A 12,445-nucleotide genomic window follows, 5' to 3' on the forward strand; every position below is an offset into this window, starting at 1 on the left:
TCGTCAGTGAACAACGGCTCTGTGTAGTTAATGCTGCTCAATGTGAAAGCACGCACGTGATGGAGATTTACCGCTGATTACAGAACCGGCTTTACTGATAAGATGCGCGTTAAATATCGCATGCAATTTATCGTGCAGCCCTAGCATATATCGATTGTGTTATAACAGAGCTTTGTGAGATCGCGATGAACTGACATGTCAGCTTTTTAGTGATTATAAAGGGAGCGCTCTTTGCTTGCATTCTGCCATGCCAAACCATGCACACAGCAGCCTATGCTTGCACTTCTGTTCAAAATAACAGTGGTTTGTGAATATTGATGCTTTAATAAATATTTTATCGGAAGCGTTTATGCTATTGTGGCTAGGCGACACGGAACTTGCTATTTTGATGGATGTACTGAAAAAAATCGATATAGGCTACTTTTATGCTGGCTGAGAGGGACAAAACATGAATGTTGCGGGCGGGACGAGATAACATATTTCTGTAGGAGCGGGACAGAAAAATCCATCCAACGCAGGTCTCTAACCTAGTGTGTTAAAATCTGTTCAGACTTTAAAAGTTGTGTAGTGTATTCTAGCCTTAAGATGAAGTGAAGGTCGGAAATGAGGCTGTCAGTTTTCAGACTGTACTTATTGCTTCCTCATACGATGAGGTGGTGACCTCCGAGGGACCTTCAGCTCTGCAGCAAAGATGCCAGCTCTCAAGAAGAGTAAGTGGAGAAGACGTTAACCAGAGCAGGGGCCGGACCGAGAGATCAATAAGATGTAAATGGGGAGAGAAATGTTTAGTCGCAATTGAAACGCCAGTAAGTAGACTAAAGCTAAGGTGGAGCAGATGTGACTGTCTGTTTCTTCAGCTTGTTGATGAGCATTTAAACTCAAGGGCTGCACAAAAGTCAAGGGTGGTAAACAGGTCAACTTCGACCCATAAGGAGCTAGGTGATAAGAACAGGGGACCACAAACCGCCACTCATATCTCTCTCATAAACATCAGTGGTTTAGAGGGGTGAACACATTCCTTTAAAGAGATAGTTCACCCAAAGATGAACATTCAGTCATTATTTACTCATGTCTCACAAGATTTTATCCATACTATGGAAGTCAGTGGGATCCACTGTTGTTTTCGACCCTTTTTGACTTTACTGTATGGCCAAAACAGTTCATTCAAAATATCTTTTTGGGTGAACTACTCGTTTAAAGGGGTCATATGATGCGATTTCAAGTTTTCCTTTCTCTTTGGAGTGTTACAAGCTCTTGGTGCATAAAGAAGATCTGTAAAGTTGCAAAGACTAAAGTCTCAAATCCAAAGAGATATTCTTTATAAAAGTTAAGAGTCAGCCACGCCTACCTAAAACGGCTCGTTCTAACACGCCCCCACATGTCTACGTCACTATCTGGGAAGATTTGCATAAAGCCGCCCAAATGTTCACACAAAGAAAGAAGGCGTAATGCCTCGTTTATAATGGGTTTTCATGTTTTTTTAATCATCGCTCTGGCTGGACAGGGCATCCTCACAATATGGTAAGGGACGTAACATTTCCGTCACACGCTTGAGGTATTCAGCCAATCACAACACATTGGATAGCTGGCCAATCACAGCACACCTCGCTTTTCAGAACGATGAGCTTTGTAAAAATCGACGCGTTTCAGAAAGGCGGGGCATAGAGGAGAAACAATAATGTACAGTATGTGGAAAATAATGTGTTTTTTAACCTTAAACCGCATAAACACATTTCATTACACCAAATACACAAAATAATGTTCTTTTTAGCAGCATCATATGACCCCTTTAACACATCACACCAGTGTTGTCATTATTTGAAATAAAGCTGATATAAAATGTTAAATTAGAAATGTTGTCTTGGCAACTAACTAAAATAAAATAAGTTATTATAAGTACTATAAATAAGTACTAAAATTACTGAAATTAAATAAATGAAATCTAGATAGAAAAAAAATTAAATTGACAAAAGCACAACATTACTAAAACTGAAATGATAGAAATAACAGATAATTCAAAATATTGATAAATACTATAATATTATATAAATACAGAGGTGTAGTTTTATAATGGCTTTTTACTCAAGTATAAATATTTTTGTTGACATTTACTTCAATAAATTTTAAAGAGAAAATTGATACTTTCTCAATACATTTCTCCAGGCCCTTTCATTACATTTGCAACTACAAAGCACAAAAAAGTAATAACAGCAAGAAAATCTTTGTGGATCGGTCATTATGATATCCAGTTCACAAATTAATATTTTAATCAAATTCAGTTCCTTTGAATCTCTACTTTTTTGTGAAGGGTATTAAACAAACTCTCCCTTCATCATATACAGTAGTTGCAGCCTATATTTATATTTGTATACATTTATTTGTTTTAGTGTTTAAGCGACGCTAAAGATTAATTGATCAATTCATTTCACAAAAAGGTCTGAATGATCCCAATCACAAATCTGAATCTAAATCTCGAAAAGCACAACATTTTTGTGTTAAAGGATGTAGTAGTAATGATATTGTATTTTTACTTTCTTACATATTGTATATTGTATCATGTAAAGTATATGCACTTTTATAACTGTGTTTTTTGTGTTTCTGTTAAAACACAGTAGTATGAAATTTCATTTCAACATCATTTATATCATTTATTGCTGAATTTGGAGTTTATGGCAGTATGAACACATACACAGTATGAATCACTGTCAGATATTAATTAATTAAATGGCATTGTAATTTAAAATTTTCTTTCAGATATAAAAATGAACAATTCAGTAATAAAAAGTGATGTAGCATCATTAAGAACAAACATGATCTACGAATGTAATGACACAAGGATTTTTCCTTTTTGGGTGAGCAATCTCTCTAATGTTTGTTAATATTGATATTTACACATCCTAACACAGACTTCAGCAACCAAGCACTCAGCTAGTCTGCCAAACATACAATCAGTTGTAGTTTTCATTTCAGTTAATACTTTTAATGAAGTATTTTTCTAATGAGCTACTTATCTTCACTTAAGTCAATATCCATAAATGTGTCTTTACATTTACTTAACATGACAGTATGATATTTGAAACAACACTATATAAATAACACGAAAATAACACTGCACCAAACCATGAGTAAAGTGAAGGACTTTGTGAGACTTGGGTTGGCTTTTCTGAATCAAATTTGTTCTTATACACAAACAATGCCCATGTGTTAATATTCGGAACACTGCTTTTCAGTTTTCACTGCCAGATTTTTGCCCATTTACACAGATGTTTGAATGAGCTCAGAAGGAAAAATCTTTATTTTATTACATCCAAGGGGCATCTGAAATGTTCTCAGCATAGCTTTGAAACATGTTTTGAGTCTTAAGACTACTGTCCCTGGAGAAGGTGAAAAGGCAAGAGTTTACTGAAACCTCAAATAAACACACACACACACACACACACAGAGTTCATGCACAGCTGCTGCAATAAAAATACACACACAAACATAGAGTTCATGCACAGTTGCTGCAATAAAAATACACTGTTATAACTAATAAGAAGAGCCTTGTGTCAAAGGGACAAACCAAACACTTTGTCAAGAAACATCTCATAAAAGTGTGGATAAGTGCGTGTCTGGGGCCCTGCACGTACATGTGTGCAAATGTTCCTAGTTTAGCCTGTTCTCATTCTCTTCCCAGCCGCTCTTTTGAGACTTCAGCTTCAAGTTTCTAAGAATGCTTTGCTTATTTGTTTACTGATGACCGGGAACATCAAACAGACATGTTTCTCTTTTCTACAGCTGAGGAGAGCCAGTCATAAGGGACAACTGTGGTTGGTTTAAAGGTCTCCCTGGTGACTGGAGGGGGGTAGGACGCATAGTTCTTGAGGAGGCTGGAGGGACAGCTGGATGAATGAATGACTGACACGCCATCCTACCCATCATCAATGGTTTTCCAAATAAACAGGCCATTACTTTAAATATTTGAACCAGCTTTGAAATGGACAAAAGTAATTCCATCTGTGGAAATGGTATTCGATTAAGTGTAACTAACATTCAGGGCCGGTGTGTTTGGTGAGTTTCTGGTAGAGATGCACCGATCGATCGGCCAGGAATCGGAATCAACCGATTTTCCTCATGATCGGCCCAGATCGGTGATCGATCCGTTTTGTTACCAGCAGCACAGGCAATAACATCAGCCGCGCATTCTCGCTCTCTTCTCTCCGACAACCCCTTCTCTCACACACACGTCTAATTCGCTCCGGTTAAATAGTGCTTGTATTGCGCATTATTCTAGTCATTCCCGCAGGTTTCGCGCTTATACCAAACGCGCGCGCACCACCACTGATCTATATTAATGGAGCGCACAATCACGCTCAGTCTCAAACAGCTTGTGAGCCACAAATACCAAACTGAGTGGCTAACTGCGCTAAAACAGTCAAATACATACAAAATTATGTCAAAATGCCCGTCTCGGCGAGTATCCAGTTAAACACAGTCAGTTTTGGAACGTTAAATAGTTGAGAAAGAGAACGCATGTTGAGTAACAGTACATTGGGTCTGTGGAAAAACTCTTAAAGGGACCGCAGTCCAATATTCCTGCTGCTGTCTGGCATGTTAATCAAAGACCAAAAGACAAAGAAAATCATTTTCTGCTCTTGACTGAATACGTTTTATAACTTTAATGGTAAGCATTAATCTGTATTTAATTTTTACAATGAAGACTACAGAAATTAAAGTAATCAAATGTAAAATAACACTGGATGTGTTATTTTACATTTGATTACTTTAATTTCTGTAGTATTTCTTACCTGAATAAAAACTTACTTAACCTGAAAAACTTAGTTTCATAGCTCTCTTTATTCTATTGCATTTATTTGTGCTGTTGTTTGCCATTTTTTTTATTTGTTCTTATTTTATTACTGACTTTTTACTTGTGTTTTTTTATGAAAATAAAACTTTGCGTTGAAGAAAAGTAGATTTTTGTTTGTATATGCTGTCAGTTATAGTTCTTAGAAAGAAAATCGGAATCGACAAAAATCGGTATCGGCAGATCACACTAACAAAAAATCGGAAATCGGAATCGGCCAAGAAAATTGCAATCGGTGCACCTCTAGTTTATGGTTGTTGTCATGGTGATTACCTTTGATGGTGCTGATGACCCGCTCCAGATGCTGGCTCTCATTGCGGTCGGGCCGGCAGCTCGGGCTGATCTCCAGGGAATAATCCGGGCCGTATTCAGTGAAGTACTGGATTAGAAATAAGCAAAGCAAAACACAAAACGTACTTTAAGTCACCATTAGTTAAAGTGACAATTCTTTACTGCAGGATTTATTATACATTTTTTACTTGTGCACCTTTTTGTAATTCATGTGTTTTAAAAGACTTCAAAAGAGATCATGAGGATGAAGATATTTCACTCAAAACTGAAAATTCTCATGTCGTCCCAAAATTTTTTGAAAAATTTTGAAAAATGTTTTTTGTCCATTCAATCAAATCATAGGGGTCCCAAGTTATTTTCGACCACGCTGTCTTTCTTTCTTATAAACAAACTGTATGTTCCACAGAAGAAAGAAAGTCATAAGGGTTTGGAACAACGTAAGGGCAAGTGTATGATGACAGACTGTTCGTTTTTGGGCAAACTGTCCATTTAATTAAATTGCTATAAGTCAAAATTTGGAATTATGTGTATGCTATTCACACTTCCTATGACTATTTTCCAGCTAGGACAGAGTCGCTGCTAATCGCAGCTTCACTAATGACCTTTTAATGTGATCTAGGTTTCTTTCAATAAAACAAGTCCTGTTTTTTGTGAGATTTTTCTCAGCTAGGAAGCAGCATATACGTAAGTAAATATGGGAAGGTTTAGTCATCCTTCCACTTTCTTCCAAACACATACATACAAATATACATCAACTTGTTGGATAGCTGTGCTCAGTCTATCACAGTGTTCTGACCCTTGGATTGAGAAGGCAAGCCTAAAAAGCAGTTAAAGTTTCCCCTATCATGAAATGCATCTGAAATACAATTAGCGATGCATTATGATTTTGAAATGGAAACTACAGTGACTGGACAAAAAGACAGCCATCTATGTTGCCTTACTCATTCGAAAAAACACTGTCTGCATTGCGTTGGTAGGGTAACGGGTGTTTAAATTGGACAGAGATCAGATTTGGTTGTATGTGTGTTACACGCATTAGCTCAACTCTGCTTTCAATTACTTGTCTTTTGTTTATCCGGCTTACCTCCGGTCCCAATGCGCTCCAACATGTTAGGGTTTACATAACATATGAGTCTGTGAATGTGTGCAGTCAGGTTAGGTTAGTTAGTTCACCCAAAAATAAAAATTCTGTCGTCAATTACTCATGTTGTTCCAAACCCATAGGACTCTCGTTTATCTTCGAAACAAAATGAAGATCTTTTTAAATCAACCCTGCGAGATTTCTGTCTCCCCATTTAAAAGACCATTCCACCTTAAAACTGATGCATCAAAAAGTGCATTAAAACATAGTGAACATAATCCATTTGAATAGATGCCATATTTGACGACAAACAAAGTTGATTAAGTCAGATAAAATTAGACAATCAGTCAATCAGAGTCAAAATATGGCCCAACACTTCATTGTCTCCAAGTGTCTCATTATAAAGGTGAGTTTAGGTTTCATCTCGACCTTTTCAACTTTGACCCCTTAACTATCAACACCACCCAACATCCATTATGGATTTCCCCAAAGCTCATTTCCAGCATTTATTCCACTCCAGAATTCTGGGAGCCAACTACTTCCCAGACGCAATGGCACAAAAAGTCCCACCCACAGAAGAAGATACAGAGGCCACACTAATTTGTTACTGTTGTGGCGTCACAAGTTTTGTTCAAGATGCATGAGATTGGAGAGGTTAAGGAACACCTGAAGGCCTGTTGTCTCCTCTGCTGAAAATTTGTAGTTGACAAAAGACAGTAAGCTTTATGAAATCATAAGCTGTCAAAACATTCACTAAATCACTGAACACAGGGTGTATTTTATTATTATCTTTAGTCAATAGCATGGGCGGACAAACAGCATCTACACTGTCTGAAACGCTTCCCTTCTAGATCAGTCAGTACGTGCGGGCGGTAATGAGCCAAACCCGTGCTGACAGTCTGTCTGTCTCACACTTTACAGTGAAGTACCAGACCTGGTTCAAAGGGCAAAACTACAGACAATGCAAACATAACACAACTGGCACTCACAACATCCTGTTGAACTTGCTGTGAAAAAGTTGTCAGCCAGTGAGAACTTGTGTACGTGCATCAAAAAAGATTTCTAAAGGAACATTTCACAAACGTAGTTATATCACAAATTGAGATACAAGAAAAACCAGCTGAACTCTGATGGTGAACTACCCTGCTGTGCATAATGGTTTCACACAAATCAATTTGCAAGGCAACTTGCCCATCTAAAACAGTTCCACATTCGCACAACTTTACTCTTCTCAATCCACACACAGGTCCTCTATAAGGGGTCTTTGCTGTCTGTCACTGTTCTGCCCAATGGGGTCTTCACCCCCTCCTCAAGTAATGCAGAGAAGACAGAAGACCTTCCCACGTAAAGCTTAACCACAGCTGTCATCTTGAGATTGTGTTCATGTTAGCTGGCTGAACTCATTAATGAACAATACACCTGTGTAGGAACCTGTAAATTCTGTGGCCAAGTGTTTGAGATCATGGGTGGAGTACTTCAGTTGATCACTGGTATGTTGACGTTTGTCTTTAAGAGACACTGTTTGTACAATTGGGGGAAGTGATGCAGATTGTCCATTCCTTGTAACCCCCTCTGAATTCTCATGTGAAATGGAGTTAAATAAAAGAAGAACCAGAGAGACAGGATCAGACGTCTATGTGGCTGACTAACTGCAGGGGGGAAACAGAGCTCTGGGTGTTTGTTATTTCACTAGGCTGTGCTGAAAATAACTTGGCAGAAACAAGTGAAAAGGAGTTTTTTTTTAAAAAAGGAGAGGATGTACAGATGTTGACTGGCCACAGAGCAGTGAGCGCTGTTTCCACCCGTGGGCTGGGCTGAGCTGAGACCCTGACAGCACTCAAACAAAAACATAGCAAATTCCCTACCACTGGCTGATAAGATTTTGACCAGAACAAAGCCACACGTTCCCTGCCTAGCCAAACTGGCCATCAACAGGAACTTTTTGTAGATTTAACACTTTCCTGTCCTCTTAACCACTACAGACAACATTAAATGTACTGTATAGTTCACCCAAAACTACAATTATGTTATCATTTACTCATGTCATTCCATAATTGTATGACAAGATATTTTGAAGAATGTTGGTAACTTAACTGTTTTGGTGACATTACTTAAAAGAATATATTTTGAGAAATGTCTTTTTTATGTTTCACTGAAGAAAGAAAGGCATACAGGATTGGAACAACATGAATTTTAACTTTTAACCCTTTGACTTCTTCTGTAACACGGCTATTTAGTTTTTTGTCAGTAATCAACAATGCCAAATTGTCAACTGTACAATCTTCATTTAGAATTTCACCTCTCTTAAACAAGAATGTAAAAATGAATAATAAAAGCTTTATTCACACTGCAACACTGGTTCACCTATTAAAGGGGTCATATGATGCGATTTCAATTTTTCCTTTCTTTTTGAAGAGTTACAAGCTCTTGGTGCATAAAGAAGATCTGTAAAGTTGCAAAGACTAAAGTCTCAAATCCAAAGAGATATTCTTTATAAAAGTTAAGAGTCAACCACGCCTACCTAAAACGGCTCGTTCTAACACGCCCCCACATGTCTACGTCACGATGTGGGAAGATTTGCATAACACCGCCCAAATGTTCACCACAAAATAATGTTCTTTTTAGCAACATCATATGATCCCTTTAAGGTAAAATCCACTCTCTTTCAGTAGGTGTTTCTTATAGAAAAGCAGAAATATCGCAGCAACCTCAGTAAACACAGTGTTTCTACGCAACTTAGTAGTTTGAAAAAACAATATTTACAGTTTTTCAATATACATATTTCAAATATCCATCCATTCAAAAGACAACTGGTTGAAAGGGTTCAGATTCTTCATCATTGTTCTTTATAGTTGTGTTCTTTCACAATTTTACCGGTTTTAAAAATTTGTTTACTTTGAAAATTTTTATTGTGTACTGTTTTTTTGTTTTTAAATGTTCAAGGTTCTTTTTGTTATTTGAAAAAAAGGTGCCTAAACCTTTAATAAGCACAACATTTAAGTCTGCTTACCTTACCTGTATTTGTAAAGTAATTCAGTACTGTAATAATAAACTGTGAAAAAGCTTCAGCAGTTATTGTGATATGAAAAAAATTATACCATCACATGCATAGTTCTAGCTCAATCAATACTGTGAGTTTAAGACAGAAGTGGTTTATTGAATAATTACAGTCGGGCACAACAGATGACGTGTCTGGGAAACCTCTCTGGAATTCCATTTGGTGTTATTAGTGGCACAAAAATTACACACTTCAACTTTACACAACAACAGTGTCTCATGATGTTATTCACCCTAAAGTGTGAATAATTAATTACTTCTGTGGCTAACTTTTTATTCTATTAAAATCACAACATCTCAATCAGCTAAATCTTGCCTAGGTTTGTGCTCTGATTTCATCAAATCTGCTGAGAGATCGAAGAGAGATGTTTTGTTGGTGTAAAAGTAACTGGATTGACACGACGTTGCCATTAAAAGGAGTCAACAATGGCATTTATTTAGACCAATATCAGGGCTGTCTTGGCTCAAGCACAGCACAAGCTTTTCCAATTCATCAGTTTCTTATAGAGAAACAATTCAGGTCCAAATAAAAGGCTCTGAATTTTTTCAGGGACTCTCCCTTGTAAGGGAGGACTGTTTATATTAGCTTCACTTTTTCATCTCTCTGTGTCTGTGACAGGGCCTGAATGAGCTCGTTGTATGCCTCCACTCCAGTCTGTCTTCATTGTTTGCAGTCCTGGCAGGGCAGAACCCAGACTGAGCCGCCTCAGAGTCTCAGCAGCTGGATCAGCTCGAGGGGAGAGAGAGAGAGCGAGATTGCACAGGTACAAAGTGCTTCTTGTTCCACCTCTCTTTTCCCAGCTTCTTCTATGCTGCAATACTCTTCTATCTTTTTTGTATACCCCCATTGGTGGATGCCTCTCTGTCTTTTAACAGCCTTATCACTCTCTCTGCCTTTCTCTCTCCCATCTTTGTCTTTATGGACTCACACTACAGTTAAATAGTTTTTTTGTTTGGCTGGGATGGACACACAATAACAGTGCTGGTAAGCAGATGGGGGTTCCTCTCTCTAAGAGGGGAGGAGAGAATGTTTCATGCTTTGAAAAGCCGATGGAAGGAACAATAAAGCAAAATAAACTATAGAGAGAAAGAAGAGGAATGAGAAGGAAATGAGGAGAAGGAGTGGTGGTCCTAAAACTCGAAATATGTTGTGGACCGGCAGACTTCGGCAGAGTTCTTAGGGAGGGCTGGTTCATATGGCCGTCATATGGAGAACATAATATAACAAATAAATAATAATAGAACAAATAAATGCATTCACCATTATAGAGAATAGAATAGAATAGAATAGAATAATTATCGGGGGGAAATCATAAGCCCATCACACCACCGTTGTGATGAACTATGAATACCAAAAGTTATAAGGTTTAAATTATAAAGGTTCTAAATTACAAAATGTTTTACAAAACAGTTTTGGTAAAAAATATTGAAATCATTGCCAAGATACAGCATTACTGCCCATTTGTCAATGATTTTAAGGTACTTTTTGGAAGGTACTGACTGAAGAATATCTGACCTGAACTGGGTAAAGTCTGGACAAACACTCTTGGAAGGAATAGTGAACACTTTTCAATAAAAGTCACAATGTACAATAAGCGGTATGGCCAACACTGACAAACAGACCTGAATGAACTCTTCATCACCCAAAGAAGATGAAGAGAGCAGAACCAGAAATTTATAACAAGGATTTCCAAAGTTACAAAGCACATTATAAAACAATCATATTATTACCACTAGATAAATACTGTATATTTTCCCACTTATTTCACAGCAATCAATCAATCAATCAATAAATAAATAAGGTAATATACACTGTTTAAAAGTTTGGGGTCAGTAAGATTTTTTTTAAAAGAAACTAATACTTTTATTCAGTTGATCAAAAGTGAGAGTAAAGACTTTCATAATCTTAAAAAATATCCTATTTTAAATACATGCTGTTCTTTTAAACTTTCTATGACAGTTTCCACAAAAATATTAAGTTGCACAACCATTTTCAACTTTGATAATAATAAGAAATGTTTCGGCACCAAATTATCATATTACATGATTTCTGAAGGATCATGTGACACTTCAGACTGAAGTAATGACGCTGAAAATTCAGCTTTGCATCACAGGAATTAATTACATAACATAATTAAAGAATAAAATTGAAAACAGTTATTTTACATTTTGATAATATTTCACAATATCGCTTTTTAAACTTATTTTCAAGATTAAATAAACGCAGCCTTGGTGAACATATGTGACTTCTTTCAAAAACATTTTGAATGGTAGTGTATAAGTGAAGTCCATTTCACACATTTAAGAGCACTCCAAAAAAAACTGGCCCTAGTAAAACATCCAATATAATAAATTGTAAAAAGTAACAAATATATGTTGCAAAAAGTTTAGAATACATATACAATTTTGAATGGCTCTCAATGGAGAAGGATGCTTTATATAAATAGAAGGTGAAATTACTCCCAGCAGGGGCTATTGACTTCTAGGGCCAATTACAGTTTAGCGTCATTACATAATAATATTGTAGTTTGTATTTTTTTTTTTTTTTTTTTTAACAAGACAATATAATATTTTGTACAATACAATATTATAAGTTGTCCCAAAAAAAAAAGAAAATTCCTGATTAACCTATCTTGAAGTATTCCAGAGAGCTCAATCTCTTCAGCAGCATTAATCATCATCACGACCATCACTGTCGTTAACGAACACCCTGACAGTTATCTACACTGTTTTATTTTGGTTGCTTGCCCTGTGGAAAGGTCAAAGGTCAACATGACGCAGGAGGTCATGACAGCTGAAACAATGGCATCTTTTATTGCGGTGACCATGAAAGCGCTCTCTATAAACATTAAAAGACCTTCTTTGTGAGTTGGAAGAAAAGAGAGATATCAAACTCTCCCAGACCAACCAGAAGGCCTTTCCAGCCCTTCATCTCTCCTCAGAAGCTTCTCAAAAAAGCATGAAAAAGGCTCACTCAGAATTGGGTACACACATTCTCTTTCTCTAAAGAATGAGAAAGAGGAGAGAGGGGGCATAAACAGTTGAGGAAAGAAAAGCACAAGTCCCTCTCAGTCAACCGGTAGGGACAGAGTAGTATTGTTAAAGGGGTCATATGATGCGATTTCAAGTTTTCCTTTCTCTTTGGAGTGTTACAAGCTGTTCGTGAATAG

At 37.0% G+C, this 12,445-nt stretch overlaps 1 protein-coding gene and 1 long non-coding RNA gene across 2 annotated transcripts in view; one reads left to right on the forward strand and one right to left on the reverse strand.

Moving 5' to 3' along the window:
* The window catches only part of LOC107695331 (histone deacetylase 8), a 25,561-nt gene that overhangs the window by 5,129 nt on the left and 7,987 nt on the right, over positions 1-12,445 (reverse strand). The window contains exon 10 of the mRNA XM_016495192.1: positions 5,120-5,225. Within this exon, the coding sequence (XP_016350678.1) occupies positions 5,120-5,225 (106 nt within the window). The remainder of the gene's footprint in view (positions 1-5,119; positions 5,226-12,445) is intronic.
* Positions 1,894-12,445, forward strand: part of LOC107695333 (uncharacterized) — an 18,864-nt gene continuing 8,312 nt past the window's right edge. The window contains exons 1-2 of the long non-coding RNA XR_001634984.1: positions 1,894-1,909; positions 2,929-2,931. This is a non-coding gene — a long non-coding RNA (uncharacterized LOC107695333). The remainder of the gene's footprint in view (positions 1,910-2,928; positions 2,932-12,445) is intronic.

Source organism: Sinocyclocheilus anshuiensis, unplaced genomic scaffold, assembly GCF_001515605.1.
Source record: "Sinocyclocheilus anshuiensis isolate Anshui unplaced genomic scaffold, SAMN03320099.WGS_v1.1 scaffold282, whole genome shotgun sequence".
Taxonomy (NCBI): Eukaryota; Metazoa; Chordata; class Actinopteri; order Cypriniformes; family Cyprinidae; genus Sinocyclocheilus; species Sinocyclocheilus anshuiensis.